Genomic DNA, 23,491 nt, shown 5'->3' with positions numbered 1-23,491 from the left:
ATTGTTGCTGTTCATGTTTATTGGCCCCATCTTGGAAACTGCTGGTTCCTTCACTGGCCACCTGGCAAGTGGCTGACTGCCTTCTGGAGCAGTGTAATCTAGGCTAAATCTTGTTTCTCTGAGAAAGCTAAGAGTCATTCCAAGGGAGAGCTAAGAGTTATCTCTGGGAAGAGATCCTTTGGGGTCCAGAGGAAACAAGGTTAAAGGGAAGGGGTTGGGCTGGGCAGAGGGATACAGCAACATCCCTAAAATGGTTTAACCTCAGACAAAACTATATTGCAAGTGACATTTCTCTTCAGTGCCCTACCGTCTCCACTTTTGTCCCTGTATAATCTCAGGACCCTGGTTTCTATGCTGTCTCCTACCCCTTTTACAAACACCTGTTTGAGGAAGGGATCTCTCATTCCCATTACAAAGTCACTAACTGATAAATTTTAAATGTGTCCTTGGAATCATAAAATGTTAAGCTGGAGGTGCCCTTAGAAGTCATCTAGTTCAGGGATGCTTAATCTTAGGTCCATGGACCACAAAGGGGACCACAAAGATTTCAGTGGGGGGGTCTATGAGCTTGGACAGGAAAAAAATTACATCTTTAATTTCACTAATCTCTAACTAAAATTCAGCATTCCTTTCAGTTATGAATGTAAGCAATAAAGCATCCTTCTGAGAAGGGTCTATAGATTTTACCACTCTGCCCAAGGGGTCTATGATACAAAGGTAAAGAAACTGGCTCCATTTTACCAAGAAGAAAACTGGGCCCAGAGAGGGGAAGGGCAATAAAATACAGCTAATAAATATGAAAGCAGGAATGCTAACCAGGTCTTCTGCCTCTAAACTCAATCCTCTTTCCACTGTACCACTGCAGTGTTAATCAGAGAGTTAAAGATCTTCCTCATTCATTAATGGGTCTGCCCATTAAGGGAAGTTTGATTAGGGGAGGCCCACACTTTCTGTTAATTTTCTAATGAGGCACTGGTTCTCAAGGATTGAGGTGCCCTCTGGATCTGAAAAGTGTATAAATACTCTGAGGCGAGGTTTCAGTTTGGGGTTTACTCATTGCAAGTGTTTGGCCAGAGGAGACTCTGGGCAGCTGCTAAGGAGTCCCCGGCTTTGAAAACCCAGATGTTAGTGTTTCTCTCTCTGGCAACTACGTATGTATGTATGGTCAGACAGTTGGATCTGTCTGTTGATCTGTGATGTATGTATTGCTTATGGTCAGGCATCTGGACGTACTGTCTGTTGATCTTTATTTCTCTGTATTTTCTCTGAAGTTCAGGGTGCTGACTTTTTCCCCAGAACTAAGTGAATGATACATGTGCTTGATTAAAGTGATCGTTGACCCTCAAAAATTGCCTTTCCTTTTAGAAAGGCAGATCAAAAAACTTATGATAGCAGGCCCTCCTGCATATGTCGGAGTGCTTGCTTTTACACCCTCTCAGGGGATAATTACATTTAAATACAATCCCTAAGTCAAATGTCTGAATCTTATATTTCAGGCAATAGCTACAGATCTTGGGGAAGATTTTTTTTTGGGAGAGGGGACTTTCTTTGTGTATGTGGGGGATGGAAAGGTAAAAGGGGGAAACTAGTCAGTTTGATGAGCTCACAGGGCATAGACATTTGCTTGTAGGGCAACCCCCTCATGTAGAATAATCAATCAACAAATGTTTGTTAGGCATCTACTATGGCACTGGACTGATAGACAGGAGCCCTGGCACCTTGCTGACAGAACACACAGAATTTGTCTGTTTGGTTCCCAAACTGGGACTACCTCTAAGATAATTTGGCAACAGAAAGTTGAGAAGGACCTCCCCCATGATCTGTGATCTAAAAGTGAGCTGTAAAAATAGCTCAGTGCACTTTTTTTGGGGGCCCAATGAATCTCTCTTACTTGGACTTCCAAGCTGAAGTACAGCAAAAGGAGATGGGGAGTGTCTTTCTCCACCAGTGTTGGTGACTCATAGGTGACAGACACATGGCAGTGTTACTTGCATACAGTCAGAGAAAAGGAGTTGAAAGACACTGTAATGAAACCCTAGTCTCTCATATAGAGGAGGGATTTGGAGTACTGTAGGCAATTTTTGTTGTTAGTCATGTTCGACTCTTCGTGACCTCATTTGGGGTTTTCTTGGCAAAGATACTGGAGTGGTTTGCCATTTCCTTCTCCAGCTCATTTTATACATGAGGAAACTGAGGCAAACAGGGTTTAGTGCCTTGCCCAGGGTCACTGAGCTAGTAAGTCTGAGGCCAGATTTGTACTCAGAAAGATGAGTCCTCCTAACTCTAGGTCTGGTACTGTATCCACTGTGCCACCTAGCTGTCTTTTCCAGATGCCAAGAATCTAGCCTTATAGTAAGGGGAAGAAGAATGATTTTCTTGTAGTATCAGTTTTGAGAGATGCTTCAAATTAGGTAACCCCAATTTAAGAGTTTCTGAATACAAGAGTTCAGGTACTGAATTGCCTAGGGAGAGAAGATTTCTTTGGTACAGCATTCTCCTTGGAGAAAGAAGAGGGTTGACATAGTTCCTTCAAAGTGATCTACTTGGAGAACAAAGCCAAGGAGACACTAAGACAACATAGGTCCTCCAGAAAGGGGATTGCTTGTTCAGTAGCCATCAAAATATCTTTTGGTCCTGGGGGGAAAGTCTAAATCACAGAATGGTATCTAGAGTCTCTGTGGAGATTATGTATGAAAAAGAGGGCTTCCTTGGAATGACAAGGTAGAGCCAGATAGCCACTCCCCAACTCAGTGCTCAGGAAATCCCCTGTCTCAGGCTATGTTAGATTTTACAATCATGCTTCCTTAAAGAATTCAAAATCATACTATGTAGGCAATCACTTATCCTGCCCATGTATGTAGACAGCTAGTCCTGACATGCAGAAACTCATTGTGTGTGTGAGTTCCCCTTCAAATAAGATCATATATTTTAGAGCTGAAAAGGATAGTATGAACTCTCCAAAGTGGAGAGTGCATGGAGAAGAGTGAGCTGATACAGCACTGGGCCTAGAGTCAGGAACACCTGAGTTCAAATCCAGCCTCAGACACGTACTAACAGTGTGACCCAGGGTAAGTCACTTAACCTCTATTTGCTTTAGTGTGCTCATCTGTATAATGGGAATAATAATAGCAAGTTTGGCACAGTGTCACCGGAGAAATACTAGCTATTTATTATTATTACGTATCTTTCACCCCTGTGCCTCCTGAAGACTTTCTCACCTCCTAAATCCCTCATCACTATAGTTTATACAATATATTATATAATATGCATAGTGTATACTCTTACTTGGTAGCAGTGGCAGAAGTATTCAGGGGAGTGTTGAGGGGAGGCCCCATACTCAATAGTTTTGACAGCACACAGTTTCTACCAGCTCATGCTTTCCCACGGGCAGGCCCAGCATAGATATTTGCACACCTCATTCTCCAAGACAAACCCCTCCCCCACCTTGCCCAGGACCTCTTGCTCTATCCCCTACTGACTATGAAAACCTATTTTTAGTTGCAGAATTGATAAAATACGTACCAACTTTAGTGTTTATAACATAACCACAAAATGTCAGATTTGGGGGGTGGTGCAGGGTAGGTCTTAGAGATTATTTGGTCCATTCTCCGTATTTTACAGATGAGGAAACTATGGTCCTTAGCCTTATTTAGCTAAGATTACATAGCAAGTTAATGGCAATGAAAAACTCAGGTCTTCTGAGTCCATTCTAGCAACTGAAAAAGTTTAACATATAATTCCCTCCTCTCCCGATTATCTGCCTATTAAATACTATTTTTTTAAAAAAGGAAAATCTTAACACAACGGAATAAAGCTCTAATAGTAAAATTTTAGGCTTTAGAGATTTGAATAAGAAAGTTATTTTGGAGGAGTTGGAACCTGTTCATTCACACTCCATCTGTGGACATACTAGGACTATTTAGCCCATTTGGATGGTCAATTCTAGTCTCCAATGAGATGCAGGGATTTAGAAATATTCCTTTTAATGGCAACCTTGCCACCATCCCTTCCCCCAGCTTTATGGAAACCAAGTTCCCAAATGAAGAAGACCTTTCGAAGTAGAGTCAGGCCTCCCAGTTGAGCACTGAGCTTTTCCCAGGGGTCAGTAAAGGGCTCTGGCTTTTATGTATGCATTGGTTTAGGAAAAAAAGCTTTTTACTCCTTGGAAAAAACACAAAATGCATCTACTTTCTCTACACCTCTTGTTCCTGCTGTAACTCAAGCTCCAAGGGGAAACATAAAGAGTCTATCCCAGCCTAGCTTCTGTCTAGTCTTTCCATCATCACTATCCTGCCTTTTCAGTCCCTTAGGGAAACCCCAGAGCCAGAGGATGTCCTCATCAGGGTTATTAAATAGTGATTAAGATGGGGAAATGTTCTTTGCTGCTTGGGTTTTAATTAGAATAGAGGTTCCCATCCTGGGAATGTTTAAGGTTCAACTGTATCTGGAGGTAGGGAGATAAAGAAATTGGGCCTTCATTTGGGATTAAATGCATTTAAGACTTATTACTGCCAGGCTCTTGACCCTGTGGCCAATTCTAGATCAGGGGCAATGGGCAACTTTCGCCATCCAGAGATAGAACCAGACCTTGTAATTGTTTGATCCACTCCCATTAAGGGAGGAGGGTGTCTAGGGTGAACCTGGATCTAGACCCCAAATATATAGCTTTGACTTTGACCTCTTCTACTTACTCATGTGTGATTTAGGATAAGTCCATTCATACCTCTCAAAGCCTCAAGTCCCCTCTTCAGAAAATAAGAACATGATACTGGCTGATCTTTAAGGTCTATTTCCTCTCTAAATCATATTGTCCTAAGTCCAAACTCCTCCATTTGGACCTCACCACCAAAATGTCCCTTAGTCTTATCAAACTCAATATGTCCAAAATAGAACTCATGAAATCCCTCCCCCAGACCCATCTCTCCTCCAGATTTCCTCATTTTTACTCATTTCATCTTTCTAGTCACACAGCTTAGAAACCTCAGAGTTATACTTAATTCTCCCCTCTAATCCCTTCTATCTCTCCCCTTCGACCATCACCATATTGCTAATAGTAGCTGACTGAGTCATGTGGATTCTCACTTCACATCTTCTGCTCTCACTTTCTCTCCACTGATACAAGGAAGAAAGAAAACAAAGCATTTACTAAGCACATACTTGGCAATGCACTAAGTGCTTTACTTAGCCCTCTCAACAATTCTCAGAAGCAAGTGCTATTATCATCCCCATGGTGAACTGAGGAAATTGAGACAAATAGACCATAAGTGACTTGCTCAGGGTGACACAGCTAGTTAAGTATCGAAGGTTGGATTTGAAATGTACTTTTTGACTTGGTTTTTAAGTTGTCAGGTCTTCCTGAATCCAGATCCAGCATTCCATCCCCTTCACTATCTCTCTGTCTCTAATGGTACATAAGTACTATCCTAAATGAGGTCATTATCATGTCATTCTTTAACTACTACAGTATCCCCCAACCCCCAAATTAATCTCCTTGATTTCACTCTTCCCTTTCTTGTGCATCCTTCATACAGCTGTTAGACTGATATCCCTATAAACCAAATCTGACCTTATTGCCCTGCTTCTCCCTCACTCACCCCACCCCCCAACTCAGAAATCTTCTGTGGATTCCTCTTATTGCTAAGATAAAATACAAACTCCTCAACTTGACATTCAAAGCCTTCCATGAGGCTTTGCCTGCTTTTCCAGACTTTTTTTTCGTATTTTCCCCCACCCCCTTCATGTACCCTTCCTTATAGCTACATTGGTCTATTAGCTATTTCCCTAACTTGACATGCCATCCCCCATCTCCATGGCTTCATGCAGTCTGGCTCCAGGTGTAGAATGGACTCCCTCCTGACCTCTTTTTATTTTTGGTCAACCCACAAGCATTTAAGCGCTAACTATGTAACAGACAGTGGACTAAATACTGGGGAGTCAAAAGGCAAAAAGATGGTTCCTACCTTCAGAAGACTCACATTCCAATGGGAGAGACAACACAAATAACTATGTGGGTACAAGATTATATAATGTCAATGGAGGGTGATCTCAGAGGGAAGGCATGAAAATTGGTTGGCTATGGAGGTAAAGAGTGAAAGGAGACAAGGAAAGGCTCTTGAAAAAGGTGGGATTTGAACTGAGTTTTGAAGGAAGCCAAGAATCAGAAGCAAGAGCATGCCATTCATGGGGGTTACCAGTGAAAAGGCAGAGAGCTGAGCTAGGGAATGTCAGGTACCAGGAACAGAAAGAAGTCCAGTGTCACTGGAATGTAGAGTACAGTGGTGAGAGTAAATCATGAGAAGACTGGAAAAGTAGTAAGGGGAAAAGGTTGTGAAGGGCTTTAAATGCTAAATAGAGGATTTCCTATTTGGTCCTGAAGATAATCAGGAGCCACAGGAGTTTATTTGTGAGGGGGAGGTGGGTAACGTAGTCAGATCTGTGCTTTAGGAAAATGACTTTGGCAGCTGAATGTAGAATGAATTGAAGTGAGGTCAGACTAGCCACCAGGAGACCAATCAGAAGCCTACTGCAGGAGTCAAGCATGAGGAAAGGAGGACCCACACTAGGGTGGCAATTGTGTGAGAGGAGAGTAGGGGACATATAGGAGAGATGTGATGGTAGAAACAAGACTTGACAAGATATTGGATATGTGGACTGTGCGCAAGTAAGGAGGCAAGAATAAGCATAGATGGCAAGCCTAGGTGACTGGGAGGATGGTGGTACCCTCAAAAGTAGTAGGAAAGTTGGGAAGAGGAGAATGTTGACTTGGGGGGAGTAGTTAATGAGTTCATGTTGAGTTTAAGATGTCTGTGTGACATCAATTTGAGATGGTCAAGAGATGGTTGGTCATGTGAGACTGGAGTTCAGGGGAGAGGTTACCTATATAAACAGATCGGAGAATCATCTGCAAAGAGATGACAATTCCATTTATTGGAGCTGATAAGATCACCAAGTAAGATAGTATAAAGGGAAAAGAGATAAAGGCTGAGGATAGAACCTTGGGGGTACACTCACAGTAAGTGGGATCGGACTGAAGGAAGACCTGACTAAGGGGAAAGTTAAGTCAGAAGGGTAGGTGGAGAACTAGCAGGGTCATGAAAACCTAGAGGAGAGAGAATCTAGAAGATGATTTTCTACAGTGAGTATTAAAGGCTGCAGAGAGGTCAAAGAGAATGAAAATTGATAAAAGGCCACTAGATCTGGAAATTAAGAGACCACTGGCAGTTGAAGAGGAGGTAACAAGTGGAAATGTCTTTATCCAGGAGTTTAGTCACAAAAGGGAGGACACATGAAAAAATTGCAGAGTTCACGAACAGTGGAAGTTGTGAATTATTTCTTCTCAAATTATCTTAAACTTACTTTCCTACATATACATATTTAATCTAAGAAGAATGTAAATTCCTTGAGACATAAAATGTTTATTAACCACTTAAGTGCCAGGGATACAAATACAAGTAAACAAGATAGTCCTTATCTTCAAATAATTTACGCTTTAAACAGAAGACAAAACATGAAGTAGAGTTGTAAAGGAAACAGGGAGGGTGCCCATGCTCTGCTGGTGAAGGGGTGAAGTGAGGAAATTGAATTGAGCGGGGAATGTTAAGAGCAGGGGTTGTTTGACTTTACCTTCCCCACTCCATCATTTAACGTAGTGCCTTGTAAGTGCCATAGAACTTAATAATTGCTGGGCAATTGGTAACCATCTTGACTCTTGTCTTACCACTGGACTTCAATGACTCTAGAGAAGAAAGTGGGGCTGACTGCTGACTTTGCACAGCTCTGACTCATTTCAGTCCAATTCACTCACAAGTCAAGACATTCATCCTTATGAAATCGTTGGTCATCTTTGAGTACAAATGATGAAGAACAACAACTTAATAATTGCTTGTTGGATTAAAATGAATGACATTCCAAGGCAGACCTTGGAATCTGGAGCATGGAAGTGGACATAGAAACAATGTATCTTTTGCTTATTAGTTTTACTTTAGTAAATATAGGCAAAAGTACAATGTTATCTCTTCATTTGTATGTTTATTTATTTGTTTTTGATCAAATGAGATAATGTACGTAAAGTGCTTTGCAAACCTTAAAGCCCTGTATAAAAATATAATATGTAGTATAATATAATAATAATATTAATTATATGATAATAATATAATAAGTGCAATTAGTGATATCACTTATTCTTGATAATTATTAAGCCTATCTATCTACCTTTTTGCTTCCCTCCAATTCAATCCCTCTTTGCAAGGTAGGCTGTATCCCCTCCATCCCAGGAACCGAGTGCATTTACTCATGTTGTAGAATAAGCAAACTTCTTCTCTGGCTGCCCAGGTCCTACCTATCCTTCAAGGGCCATCTGAAGCCCTACCTCCTCCGAGAAGACTTCCCTGACTGCCTACCTCACAAGGTTACCATGAAGAAAGGGTTGATATACAATAAAGTGTGAACTGCTGTTATCATTGGGGTTATTATTCTAGCCTAAATTGATTTCTCTCTACTCTGAAAATCTCTTGCATTAATAGTCAGTACCACAGAGATAGTGTTGGTCAAAGAATAGTTGCTTAATCAATACCTCACTCTAATTGAATTTGAAAAGTGTCCAAGGCAAGTGGAGCCACATCTCTCTTCTGTTAGTCTCACTGTAACGCCTTCTGGCATAGGGTTAATTCATGATTTTGGTTTCCTATGTGCCTCTACTGGCAGCTAGGTGGTCCAATGCCAGATCTGTAGTCAGGAAGACTCATCTCCTTGAGTTCAAATCTATCCTCAAATACTTACTAGCTGTGTGACCCTAGACAAGTCACTTAACCCTGTTTGCCTCAGTTTCTCATCTGTAAAATGAACTGGAGAAGGCAAACCACTCCAGTATCTTTGCCAAGAAAACCCCAAATGGGGTCACAAAGAGTTGAGCATGACTGAAACAATTGAACAACAGCAACATATGTCTCTGCTTCCTTATCACCCAACCTTTTGCCATCTGTGTCTCATTCCCAGCAAACCACTGAGATTTTTCTCTTAATTAGACTCTTTGAAGGAAAGAAATATCATTTTTCATCTTTGCATTCCCAGACTCTAGCAGTGTGCTTTGCACATAGTGGGTGTTTAAAGTTTGTTAAATTGAATTGAATTGACAAGAGCACCAATAATTTCCTAAATGCCAATTCCAAAGACTTTTCCTTGGTCCTCATCCTCAAAGTTCTGTAGCTTCTAATATAATTAAATACTATCTCCTCTCTTTGTCTCTATGAAACAAAACTCTTCTGGCTTTTTCCTTTCCCTATAAGCAATCCTTTGTCTCTTTCAATTTATTTTTCATCTCTACAACCCCTTAAAGTCACTGTTGCTAAAAGCTTTGTCCCTGATCTTCTCTCTCTCTATACTCTACCTCCCTTGCTGATCTCATTCACCTCCATGGCTTCAAATACATATTCCTTTCAAAACTTCTCCCAAACTTTAGACCTGCATTTCAAGTTTCCAACAGGACATCTATCTCTGGATGTCCCACCCTTCCTTATGTCTCACAACCCACAAATCTGTTCCCCCTATTTTGGTCAGGGACATCACCAGTCACCCAGCTACTTCTGTTTGAAATTTTACTTTAAAAATTATTCCCCTTCATCACTGCTTATATCCAATTGTGGATTGGATGATTTGGCCTAACGTGGAGGTTGGGCTGAAGAGTCAGGAAGACTTGGATTTTCAAGTGGTGCCTACAACATGTACTGACTGGGTGACCTTGGGCACGTGATTTCAACTCTCCCTCAATGATCAAGAAGTTTTCTAAAGCTGAAAGTTACAAAAAAGCAACTGACCTGCATTGGTAGAGAGAGTATGCACACTGGGAGTTCTCTACACTAGTAAAATCACAGGTCTGGTTATATGCAGTGGTTTTCTGCATAAGTCCAAATATAGACTGATAGACATAATCAATCAATTAATCAACAAGAATTTATTGAGTACCTACAATGTGCCAGGCTAGATACTAAAGATACAAATATAAATATAAAAAAATGAAACAATTTCTACGTCTCAAGGATGTTTCTATGTAAAGAGATAGGTGGCTAGATAGTATTACTATTGAAATTAAGGTAAACTGAGGCAACAAAATTTCCAGCACATTCAATTTATTATTAAGGCTAGTAGTTACCAGTAAAGGAAATCTTTAGTTCTTCAGAAAGCCAAAAGATCTTGAACGAAGGCTGACAGATCACTTTTTCAGACAAAAAAAAGGAACATTCAAAAGAAAAAAAAGGTAGCCTCAAAGATGAGGAAAACAATATGCTTCTTTACAAAGCCTGAAATCTCATAGACGTGGGAAACAATATGATTGGATAGAAATTGGGAATGCAGGGCAAGCAACTCCTCCTTCCATCTTGTCACCAGGAAATTCTGATTGATTTAGTTCATCTGCAAGTAAATTAATGATGTATAATCAACAGAGTTCCTCTAATTGGTCATACACCAAGTGGTATAGACATGACTAAAATGACTTAACCACAATTAACACTCAAATATCCTCGCAACAGCCCTGTGACATGAACAGTACAAATATTATCAACATTATTCTACAAATGAAGAAGTTTTTTATTATCCCTATGTTACAGATGAGGAAATTGAGGCTCTGAGAAGTTTCTGAGGTAGGATTTGAACCCATGGCTCCCTGTGCCCAGTCTATCATTTTGTCCAGCATTCTATGCTATTTCAAATCCCCTAGTTTCTTCCTACACAACATCTCTTACATGCATCCCCTCTTCTATTTTTATTGCTGCTACCCTGTTCCAAGCTCTCATTATCACTTGCCAACACTATTGCAAAAAAAAACCAAAAAAAAAACAAAAGCAAAACTCCTAACTGGTCTTCCTGCCTTCTCTTTCTGCCTCTCCTTCATGTTTGATACAATTCCTTATGCATATATCAGATCAGGTAACTCGACTAAAAACCTTTAACTGACCTGTTATTGACTATTACATAAAATTCAAACTTCTTTGCCTGACATTCAAGACCTTCTGCTATCTGGTCCTACCCTGTTTTATGCTGTTATATGTCCTTCTATGCTGTAAAACCAGACTATTTGTCTTCTGCTGGATACATCCTATTTTATCCTTTTTTCTGCTCTTTCCACTTGGAACACCATGCTCACTCCCACTACTGCCTGCTGAAATATGCCCATTCTTTAAGATTCGGCTCAAATGCCATCTCCTTTCCTGATCCTCCTAAACATTAACATTTATTTCCCTCTTAGAAATCACCTAGTTTTTATGCATCCCTCCCCCTCGCCTCCCCGCCAACAATTAGATGGTGAACTGCATGAGGACAGGGACCAGATCTTATCTACATTTAGTATCTCCCCTAACATCTAGACAGCACTCTGCAGGTAACAGATGCTTAATAAATATCTCTTGAAAGAATTTTATGGATGAGGAAACAAGGCCAAGAGAAGGCATATGACTTGCCCAGGATCACAGAGCATCTCTGCTAACAGAACCAGTACAAATCCCATGTGTCTATTAAAGTGCTGGCCCTCAGTTCTTTTTCTATTATAACATGCATCCTTCACTCAATACCAGTCATAGCTTCCTGGCTAAATTTCATATATCTCAATACTTATTACTGTGATATTTGGAGTGATATGAAAATAGGTTTATTTTCCTGTATTTTACTTCAAAACTCCCCTTCCCACTTTGTCCTGGAGTTATTCTCTCCCCACAAATCCTCCAGAAAGACCTTTATATGTCACTCCCAAGTGTTCTGTCACTAAATTTGTTTTCTCAGAGAGGTGAAATGATTTACCCAGGCTCCCACAATTAGTGGCAGTGCCAGGATTAGAACCCAGGTCACCTTACTCCTGGTATGGTGCTTTCCATTCTACTAGCTCAACCTTTGCTATCATACCCAGTTCATCAGTAGCCACAGAGACTCAGAGATGGGTGGTCAGGAGTGCCTTGAGCACAAGGTCTTCCATAGGTATTTCAACCAAAACACCACAACTCTTCCCACATTCTAATTCCTCCATCTCCCTTTCCCCTCCTTGGGAAATTCCAGATCTGTGTCTTATAAGAACAACGAGGCAGGGAACATGATAGGAAGGTAGATATCAAGGAAAGAGCAGAGTCAGGATGTTAATACATCTGAGATAAGATTCATGGAAAGAGGTATATGTCCATTCTGCCAAAAGGATCATCCCAGAAAAAGCCAACAATTTTATATACTAGGAGTTCAAGGAACTATAAAAGGCGTAACAGAGTCCCCAAAGGGAGACTTTGGGGGAGTACCAATAGCATAGATGATGTTTGTTTGCCTGAGAGTAATTTGCTTTTAGAGCCTGCCTTGCCCACGCAGGGTCCATAGGTCTCAGTTGTCATTAATGTCTAATGACTCCTAGAGTTCTTCATGACTCTCTTTGGCTCAGCAATTTCACAGATCTTTGCCTAACTCTGGTTTTATCCCACTTCTCTAATAAATATCCAAGAAACAGAATACAGGGACAGGCCTGAAGAAGAAAACAGTCTCCAGAGGTAAAAAAGGCAAATTGGAGATGGAAGGATCAGGGGAGCATCTCCCTTGACTTACTCCAGGCCCCATGTATCATCAGTAATTACTGCTTAGTCACTCCTCCCTAAACAACTGTCTTCAGCTAATACCAGAGGCGAGGGGACCTTGGAACAGGGTTCCATTTCTCTAATGTGCCTCTTAATGTTAATTAGTAGACTTCATTTTGATGGCTTGGGGCCTCAGGGCCTACACTGATTGGGATGGATAGGAGATTGAAGCTGAGCTGGGGTAGGGGTGGAGTGAGAATGACTGTTAGGACCTCACAGTTTATATGTTTACCATGACCATGGGTTAGATGTAGGGTACATAAGGCCTGGAGGGGGAGGGAGTCAGAAATCATATGTTTAAAGGTTTCTTCTGAAACTTAGATCAGTATTTCGAAAACCAAATCATACTCTGACATAAAATATCTAAAATCTCTACTAAAGACTGTTCCATCCTCCACAGCCTCAATAAAGTGAATTACTCTCAGTGACTCAGAGAGCAGGAAGAAGGAACAGGGGAGGAAAAGGCAGTCAGATGTAGGTGGACCAAGATACAAGTCACAAGAAGGAGAAAGAGAAAGGGAAGCCAAGATTTTTTAAATGTATATGTTCTAAAAAAGTAATTATCTTTGGTAATAAAAGATTTGCAGATCAGTAAATATTTGTTCCAGAGTGACAATTAGAAAACAAGAAAGATTTTTAAAAGTCTATTTGACTATATTATACCAAACCTAATAAAAATGATGTTTAGGTCACAGTTCATGTGTCCTGGGATAAGGAAGCTAGCTAGGTACTAGAGAAGGAGCAATAAGGTGTAGGCATGGGGGAGGGAGACAAAAGTACTCCAGGTATGACAAAGGTCACAGGGGATTTGGAATGTTTAGATATAGCTTGATAACTGAAGAAGTCTACAGAAGAGAGTCAGGCTTGACACAAAGAGGGAGGCAGAGGTTCTCTCTGGACCCTTCACAGAAAAGGCAACTGTAAACTGTAAACTGAGCAAGGCTGTAAAATTTTCCTTGTTAGAGAGCTTTTAATCAAAGGATGGGTGCCCATTCTCCTATGCAGGAGAAACTGCTTAAAGATATCATCGGATAAATGCATGATAGGAGAAGATAGGCCTCTGGAATGGTAAGAATGAAGGACAGCCGACTGGACATATCATGTACTACATTGGTTTCCATTCAATATCACAAGAACAAAAGAAAGGTTCCCAACACATTAGTGGATACTCCTTACCAGATTTATGGGAGGACATAGACAATAGTCACCCAAGACAGCCAGAGCACTCACTTTAGATCGCAATCTAATGGAGTTGGAGTGCCCATTCTTTTGAGAGAGTTTAGGGTTCCTCAAGGTCTGGAGGCAAGGGAATGAATGAGATGAGTCAGAGAATTCTTTCTATCTCCCCCAGGACCCCAGGTGCCTATAAACACATTCTGCAACTCTTATTCATGTGCCAATATAGGAGATTCCTTCTGTTCTCTTTGGTCTGATCCTTTTACCCACTCCCTTTCCCTTGACCCAATTACTCCATTGCAATGACCACCATTTTACCCATGAGTGAATATAATCCTTAATAACACTGGATCCTTAGTCTGACTTCCTCAATGCTTGGGTGAGGGTAGAGAGAATCATATGAGGTGGCATCATCTTTTCAGATTTGGAATATTGATACTTTCTAAAAGTCTATTATTAGCCCCATGCTGTATATTCCATAGAATCAGAGCTGAAATGGATGAGGAAACTGGGGAAGAGAGAAGTCATTTGACTTACCCAAGGCTTCTAAGAGAGTCTAGAACCCTGATTTCAAGTCTAAACTAGGACACCTCTCTGAATGCTTTGATAGAAGGCAATGTTTCATTGTTGTTGTTCAGTCCTGTGTGTCTCTTCATGACCCCATGATTAATATAGTGGAAAAAGTATTGAACTTGAACTCAGAGAACTGAATTCTAATCCTGGCCTCTTACCAGTTGTTTGAACCTTAGGTAAATAAAATAATTTTTCTGGCCTTTGCTTTCCTCATCTGGTAAAATGGGGACAATAACAGCTGCCTTCTCTGCTTCACAGAAAACCTTTACTATACCAATCGTTATTATTGCCCAGGCTTAGGGGAGTAGAACTGAGAAGAGTTCCATGGAGGAGATTCACACAGGAGCACAGAGACCATGAGAAAAAGGGCCAAATTGGGTGGCATGCCTGACTGGATGCTGAGGGACCTCTTCCAACCTGAGAATGTACAATTTCAGAGGACCTGCAGGGATTCCTAGATCTTAGCTGGAAAGAATCTTAGGAGATTGATCATCTGTTCTGGCTCCCCACCTTATCATTTTAGAGATGAAGCAATTCAGACCCCAAAAGATTAACTTGGCTAAAGTTGAATAGTGAGTTAATGGTGGAAGGAAAGCTAGTACATCATTATGGTCACCATGCCATACTACCTCCCTCAAATCCTAGACTTGGTACCCTCGCATGTCTCCAAACCTTGTACCACCGGCTTCCATCTCTCTCTCTCTCTCTCTCTCTCTCTCTCTCTCTCTCTCTCTCTCTCTCTCTCTCTCTCTCTCTCTCCCTCCCTCCCTCCCTCCCTTCCTTCCTTCCTCCCTCCCCATCAATGAGTAACCGGGTTAAGTGAGACAGAGAAGGGAGTGCAAAATTGTGATGAGGGATTACAAAGTATTATGTGTGCCCATTTTATGAGAAAGGAGGTAGATAAAACATGTGAGGAAGCAGTGAGTGATGCCTGGGGAATATGTGGGTAGCAGTTGGCTGTAAATGTGGCACAGAGCTTCACACATATGATTGGAATAAGCTCAGGAGACCTGAATCTGAGCAGACCCCAAAACAGCAGAGGGTTCTGGAAAATAGAACTGGCCAGTTTGGCAAGAGATGGAAGGAAGAGGCCCCACAGTTCTTTCTCTATTCCAAATGATTCTATATTTCATGATGCACCAGCCAACCCCCTTATGAGAATCAACATGAAACCATCAGCAAATTTAAAGCTTGCCAGCAGGTTCACCGATAAAATTCTTTGTACTTTTTGTATTATTTATAGATCAATTCTTCCCTTGTGAATAAATTCTTAGTAAGTTCACTTGGATCCTAGAATGTGTAGTAGGGAAATACAGAAGAAAGGTTAGTACTGAGCAAGAAGCATTGAATTATGATAGTGTAAGAACAATCAGCAAAGTATGAGCAGAACATTAGAATTCAGGCAAACAAAGGGTTGAGTTATTAGTGAGAGGATTCATTCAGTGCTTCAGGATGGTCAGCATGAGCCTGGCATTGGTATTTTCACAGAAGAAATAATCCAAAATTACAGAATTTAGAGCTGCAAGGGACAGTAGCAGCCAATTGATAACCAAAAGTAAACTCCATTGTAACTTGCTCAACACTATACATCCAGCCTCTGCTTGGAGACTTTCAAAGTGGGAGAATCCACCATCTCTCAGGACAGTCCACTACACTTTGGGAGAGCTCCCATTGTTAGGAAGTGCTTTCTGACATCAAGCAAAAATTTATTCTCAACTTTACCCCATTGCTTCTGGTTCTGCCCTCTGGGCCCAAACAGAACAAATCTAATACTCCCTCTACATGACAGCTCTTCAAACATTGGAATATGCCTGTCACATACCTCTGAATTTTCTCTGCATTAAACATCTCTGATTCCTTCCATCAATTCCCCAATGACATGGACTTGATTCTCTTTACTATCATACTTGTTCTTCCCACTCTGCTTGCCAGCTTATCAATATACTTAAGTGAGGTACCCAGAAATGAATACAATATTCCAGATGAGGTCTGATCAGGGCAGAGTACAGAGGAACTACCCTTTCCCTTTTCCTGTAATCAATGCCTCCCTATAATGAAGTCCAAGATCGCATTAGCATTTTTGGCTGCCATATCTCATTGCTGACTCATTTTGAGCCTGCAGCCCACAGATACATCTAGAGCCATTGTCTAATCATGTCTCCTTCATCTTGTACTTCTGAAGCTGATTTTCAAATCTATGTAAGATTTTACATTGAGCCTATTTTATTTTCTTAGTGGAGAGACAATTGAGTGTGGTAGAGGGTCAGCCACAAAACCAGAAAGACCTGGGTCCAAGTGCTGGTTCTGATACAACTGAGCAACCCTGGACAATTCAATCAACCTCTCAGTGCCTGGAACATCTACATTTCAGAGAAGGTACCAACTTGGATTAATTAGTAAGAGTTATTTCACTCATCTACTAAAGAAATCACAAGTCTATTTCTTATCCTTGCTACCTTAGGGATTATTTAGTCCAGTGCTTTCACTTTGCAAAAGAGAAAAGTGAATTTCAGAGAAGTCAGAATTGTTGCTTAACTCACCAGCAGCTACAAGAAAATCTATTATAGCTTTCAAAGCCTACGATCTTTCATTGTCAGTTTTTAGAAGAGAGAAGAAATAGCAAAGATGGAATTTGAATGCAGGTTTTCTTACTCCAAAACCAGTGCTCTTTCTACCATACAAACTCTCATCCAATCCCTGCTTCCCTTCCCTTGATTTTATAGATAGAGATACAGAAGTCCAGAATAGTTGTGATAAAAACTGGACTGGAACCAAACTCTTCTAAGACACACTCCAGTGCTTCTTCCTCACAGTATTTCTTTTTTTGTTTTAATATTAATTTTATTTTTTTCAGTGTTCTACAATCACTACCATATAACTTAGATTATTTTTCCCCTTCTTTCCCCCTACTTCCCCGCTCCTTCCCCAAGATGGCATACAATTTTATATAGGTTCTATACATACATTCCCATTAAATACATTTTCACCATAGTCATGTTGTGTAGAAGAATTAAAATGAATGGGAGAAATCATATAACAAACCAAAACATAAAACAAAAGAAAATGATCTGCTACATTCTGTGATTGAATTACAAGTTCTTTTCCTGGGTATGGAAGGCATTTTGCCTTAAAAGATCACTGGGAATTTTTTTTAAGCCCTTGCATTTCAGTGAAGTTCCAAGTCTACCAGAAAAAACTCTCGCATACTGTGGTTGTTGCTGTGCACAAAGTTCTCCTGATTCTGCTCCTTTCGCTCAACATCAAATCATATAAGTCTTTCCAGGCCTCTCTGAAGTCCTTCACAGTATTCCTACCCTAACTTCTTAACAAAATTTAAAATTCTTAATTTAAACATAAAAAGAGACTTCCAGACACACAACAGAACACAATAAGAGGGTTCTCTGTGAAACTGTGTATCTCCATTTTATTTCATTTGTTTTCTTTAAAAATATATATCATAAGTTCTCTATATTACTTTTAAAACTATCCTTTTTGTGTTTCCTTCTGAAATTCTTTCTCTTCTCTTCTGTGCCTTTGAAAATGGCCCTTTTGGGGGCATCCTTATGACTAACTTCTACTGGTCCTCCAGTTAAAAACTGAGAGATGGAATAGGTCAGATACTCAAGACACAGTGGTCAATGAATATAGTAATCTACTATTTGATAAACCCAAGGACCCCAGTTTCTGGGAAAAGAACTCACTGTCTGACAAAAATTGCTGGGAAAACTGGATAACAGTGTGGCAGAAACTAGGCATAGACCAAGGCCTGACACTGTACACAAGAATGAAGTCCAAATGGATACATAATCTAGATATAAAGACTGACACAACAAATTAGGGGAGCAAGGAATAGTATATTTGTCAGATGTATGCAGAATGGAGAAATTTTTTACTAAACAACAGACAGAACATTATGAAATGCAAAATTGATAATTTTGATTACATTAAATTGAAACGGTTTTGCACAAACAAACCCAATGCAATCAAGATTAGGAGGGAAGCAGAAAACTGGGAAAGAAGTTTTGCAACTAGTGTCTAGGATAAAGACCTCATTTCTAAAATATATAGAGAATTCAGTCAAATGTACAAGAATACAAGCCATTCCCCAATTGATAAATGGTCAAAGGATATAAACAGGCAGTTTTCAGAGGGAGAAATTTAATTTATCTATAGTCATATGAAAAAATGCTCTAAATCACTATTGATTAGAGAGATGCAGATCAAAACAACTCTGAGGTACCACATCACACCTATCAGATTGGCTAACATGACAAAACAGGAAGATGATAAATGCTGGAGAAGATGTGGGAGAGTTGGAATCCTAATTCATTGATGGTGGAGCTGTGAGCTGATCCAACCATTCTGGAGAGCAATTTGGAACTAAGCCCAAAGGGCTACAAGAATGTGCATACTCTTTGACCCAGCGATATCGCTTCTAGTACTGTATCCCAAAGAGATCATAAAAATGGGAAAGGGTCCCACATGTACAAAAATATTTATAGCAGTTCTCTTTGTGGTGGCCAAAAACTGGAAATCAAGGGGATGCCCATCAACTGGGGAATGGTTGAACAAGTTGTGGTATATGAATGTAATGGAATACTATTGTGCTATAAGAAATGATGAACAGGAAGACTTCAGAGAGGCCTGGAAGAACCTATGTGAACTGATGCAGAGTGAAATGAGCAGAACTAGGAGAACTTTGTACACAGCAACAACCACAGTGTGCGGGGAATTTTTCTGGTAGACTTAGCCCTTCACAGCAATGCAAGGATCTAAAAAATTCCCAATGGACTCTTGAGGCAAAACGCCTTCCACATCCAGAGAAAGAACTATGGAATTGGATCACAGAATGAAGCAGCATATTTTCTCTTGTGATATGTTTTGTTTTGTTTTCATGGTTTCTCTCATTCATTTTAATTCTTCTATGCAACATGACTAAGGTGAAAATGTATTTAATAAGAATGTATATGTAGAACCTATATAAGATTGCACACCATCTCCGGGAGGGAGGGGAGAAGGAGGGGGTAAGGTGATGGAGGGAGGGGAAAAAATCTAAGATATATGAAAGTGATTGTAGAAAACTGACAACAAATAAATTAAATAAATAAATAAAATAAAAACTGAGAGAAAAGGGGGAAAAACCTTTGAACAAATAAGCATAGTCAAACAAAATGAATCCACACATTGGGCATATCCACTTATGTCTACCATTTGTCAGGAAGTAATATTCTACATCATACAGATGTGGTTGGTCATAGTTCTTAAGTTGTTCAAAGTTATTTTCCCTTGCAGTGTTGTCTTTATATAATTCATTCTCCTGTTTCTGCTTACTTTACTCTGCATCAGTTCATAATAATCCAAGATTATCTGAAATCATACTTTCCATTATTTCTTATGACTCAGTGATTTTCTGTCACTCACATAACACAATTTGTTCAGTCATTACACAATTGTCTAAGGGGAAATCAAAGACATGCCCTTAGATTCTAGTTCTCCCTTCCCTTGTCTTCTCTTGTCTCTCTCTCTCTCTGTTTTCCTCTTCTGTGTTCTTCTCTTTAATTTTCTCTCCTCTTTTCTCCTCTCCTTTCCTCTACTCTCATCTCCCCTTCTTCCTTTTAATTCTTTCCAGGATCTGGAAATTTATTTTGCTTGTTACCATTCCCTCCCAGTATTATCTTCCTTTTTAACTGTTTCCCTCTATTCCTGATGGTTTACCTGTTGAGTTTGATGTATTTCTACACTAAACTGTGTATTCAACTCTCTGTTGTCAATTTCAGATGAGCAAGGTTCATCTGATGCCTGCTTCTCCCACTCCTTCCTCATTGTCTATATATTCGTTGTCTCACATACTCCAATTATGAGAAATAGCACTCCTTTCTTCCTCCTTTCTACACCTATATATTCCTTTTATTCTCCCATCTTCAAACCTTCAAAGCAGAACCAATCCACCTTTAGGGCTTTTGTCTATCTTATTTAACTCTCTCAATATGCTTTGAAGACATTAAGATTCTGAAAGGGATATTGGTTACTTCTCCCTTCATTAGAATGTCATCACTGTATGTCATATAGCTTCTTCCAATTACCTTTCTAGTTTTCTCTGGATTCTTCCATTTGTATTTCAAAATTCCTACTCACATCTAGTCTTTTCATCAGAAATATCTGAAATCTTCTTTTCCATTAAAGGTCTACCCCCACTCCTCACCCCTCCCATAGGATTATACTCAGTTTTGCAGGGTAAGATATTCTAAGTCATAAGCCTATGTCTTTTGCCTTTTGGAATATGTTATTCTAAGATTTCCTCACATTTATTGCAAAAGCTGCCAAGTCTTGTGTGATTCTAGCTGTAGTTCCCTGGTACTTGAATTGTTTTTTCTTGATGCTAGGAGTGGTTTTTGCTTTCTTTGGTGTGGGACCTCTGGATTTTTGCTTTGGCATTCCTGGGACTTTTACTTTGCAGTTCCTCTCAGGAAGTGATCAGTCCATTCTTTCTATCTTTACTGTGTCCTCTGGTCTAACCGATGTGGGCAAGTTTCATTTATGATTTTTTGAATGTAGTAGTCAGGCTTTTTAAAAAAAATGATGGCTTTCAGTTAATCAGATGATTCTTATATTATGTCTCCTTGACCTGTTTTCCAAGTCTGCTATTTTTATATCAGTTTTCTCCATTTTTTTCCTGTTTCTTTAATCTTTTGATTTTTGTTCTAACTTATTATCCCACGAAGTCACTGACATCTGTGTGGTTAATTCTAGTTTTCAGAGACTCCACTTTTTGACTAAGAATTAACAGTGTCTCTCCTAAGCTACATATTCTATTTCCTATGCTTTCTTCCAGAAATATTATTTCATTTTTTATCTTTTGCTTCATTGCTTGTAAATATTCAAGTCATCCTTGTAGAAAATCATTTTTTTCTTCAGCTTGTAAGTGTTGTGGAGTTTCTTATTCCTAATGGAGAATCTAGATTTTAAATAGTTTTTATAAGTGGCTGTTCTATTTTCTCATCTCTCCAAATTTAGCTCCTGAACTAGGGCTTTGTGCTAAGACCAAGTTCTATATGCTGCTACTAATGAGTGGGGTCTCCAGACTGCTTGGTCTCATCTTGATTACTCTTATGCTTCCCTCTACCTCCCAGGATTAGGACTCCCTGGGTTCAGAATGATGGATCTTCAAGGCCCTGTCTAGGATTTCAGAAGTGTTAGGAACCCTAGCCCTGGCTGTCCTGATCTAAATGCTGTGGTGACACTGTACCATATTGGTCACTGTCCTCTGCCACTCTACCACGTCTTCTGAGGTCCCCAAATCTGGGACTTTCTGCAACACTGGACCTTTTTCAGGGGATCTCTCCATTCTTCTTGCCTCTAGACACAGAGCTTTTCAGGCTACATTTGTCCTATCTCTTGTCACATGGATGCACACTTTGCTAGATGGGCTTCCATTTCCATTGCTATTGGGCACCTGGCTGACCTCTTATGCAGTTCTGGTATGGGAGGAGCAACTTAAGTGTAGTTTCTCATTGGATTTCTGGATTATTATTTAGTCTGGTGCAAACTTTGGGACTTTACTGGAGTAGGTATATGATACTTGGACAGTCTGTCTTCCCTTCAGGCAATTATCTTGGCAAGAAGGCTTCCCCCTAACTTCTCCTGCTAAAATACTAAAAAAAAATTTAAACTCTTTTGTTCCCCATATCCCCTGGCTGCTTGACCCTCACAGTGAGTCAACACCTGGAAGTATCCTATTTTTATGCCAAGTAAAGAGCTTTTCCTATTCCTCTCCCACCCCTCCAGCAGACACACACCTTACAATCAGGGAAATGGGAGATAAGGATAACAATCTGGAAGCTCCTCATCATGCCTGGGCCCTTTGTGCTGAATCTTGTATTTGAGTGCATGGGTGTGTAACTCAATCTCCTAATTTTTAAATGCGGAAACTGAGCCCAAAATAGGCTAAGTAACAGGACTTCAAGTTCTAAATGCAGTGCTCTTGACATTATGCCACATTGCCTTCTTTGGGTTCAGTCCAAGATAAGAAATACCCAGGACCATACTCCCCTTTCAATTCTGTCAAGATTCATTTAGTTCTTGGACAGGTGTATGGTCTAGGCTCTCTTCACAGTGTAGGGACTTTGTTGCACAATGGGAAAGAGTACAGAATTTGGACTCAGAAGGACCTGTGCTAAAATGCTAGCTCTGCCACCTACTACTGTTATAACTTTGGGCAGAGCACCAACCTAGGTCTCAGTTTCCTCATCTTTAAAATGAGGGGGGGAGTTGGACAAGATAGTCTCCTTTTCATCTCTATATCTATTATTTTCTTATTTTACTAGAAGGCAATGATGCATTTGCCTAGTTCCCAGATGACCTGAATTTTCCATGTTTTTCCTATAGGGACATAGAGCAGCAGTAGCCAGAGCCCTTGGGCACTACTCAGATGCCTGATGTCAAGGGGATCTGCTCAACATGAAGGCCCTGGATCACAATAAATTAAAAGATTGAAGATATCGGCTGGACTCTGCCTTAGGTTCCCAAGAGGGATACAGGAAAGATTCTGCAAGGAAGATGGGCACACTGGTTGGCTCAACTGGGAGACAAGTAAATATTTCTTTGGAGGAGTTGGCCTTGAGGTGGTGGGTGGGAGGGGCAGGGCAGGCACCTGGAACCATAGTGACAATCCCCAGAGACAGGGCCCCTTCTTGCCTCCCCTCCCCACCCTCCCCCTCCCCAAGGAGGCCCTGGGTACCTGTTTATTCTTTAAGTCAAGGGACAGCTGGTAATCAGAGGCGGCAGGGGCATGGGAGCAGAGCACCTTGGCATGCTGCTGCCGGCCAGGGGAGGCTGTGTGGCGGAGGCTGGCCTTCGTTGCCAGCATGGAGGTCCCCCCTGCCCCTAGCAGCTCCTCCTCCTCCTGCAGCTCCTGGGCGCTGGGTCTGCTGGCCGAAGGGTCCTCTGTGCCACCCCCGGCATGGGTGTAGGAGTCGTCACTGTAAACAAAATGCAATGGTGCTCGGTTGGGGAAGTGGGTTAGGGATGGGTGTGTACAGAAGGAGTGCTTGGGCCCTTGTTCCCCCACCCAGGCTGGAACTCTTTATCTGGCAGGCGGAACTTGAGGTCCAGAGAGGGGAAGTGATTTTTCCCAAGTTCACACA

At 40.7% G+C, this 23,491-nt stretch overlaps 1 protein-coding gene across 2 annotated transcripts in view; it reads right to left on the bottom strand.

Moving 5' to 3' along the window:
* IQSEC3 (IQ motif and Sec7 domain ArfGEF 3) overlaps window positions 1-23,491 on the bottom strand; it is a 159,403-nt gene that overhangs the window by 55,490 nt on the left and 80,422 nt on the right. For both annotated transcript variants that reach the window (XM_072654069.1, XM_072654070.1), the window contains one exon: window positions 23,086-23,326. In XM_072654069.1, the coding sequence (XP_072510170.1) occupies window positions 23,086-23,326 (241 nt within the window). The remainder of the gene's footprint in view (window positions 1-23,085; window positions 23,327-23,491) is intronic.

Source organism: Notamacropus eugenii, chromosome 3, assembly GCF_028372415.1.
Source record: "Notamacropus eugenii isolate mMacEug1 chromosome 3, mMacEug1.pri_v2, whole genome shotgun sequence".
Taxonomy (NCBI): Eukaryota; Metazoa; Chordata; class Mammalia; order Diprotodontia; family Macropodidae; genus Notamacropus; species Notamacropus eugenii.
This window is presented reverse-complemented; position numbering and strand designations above follow the sequence as displayed.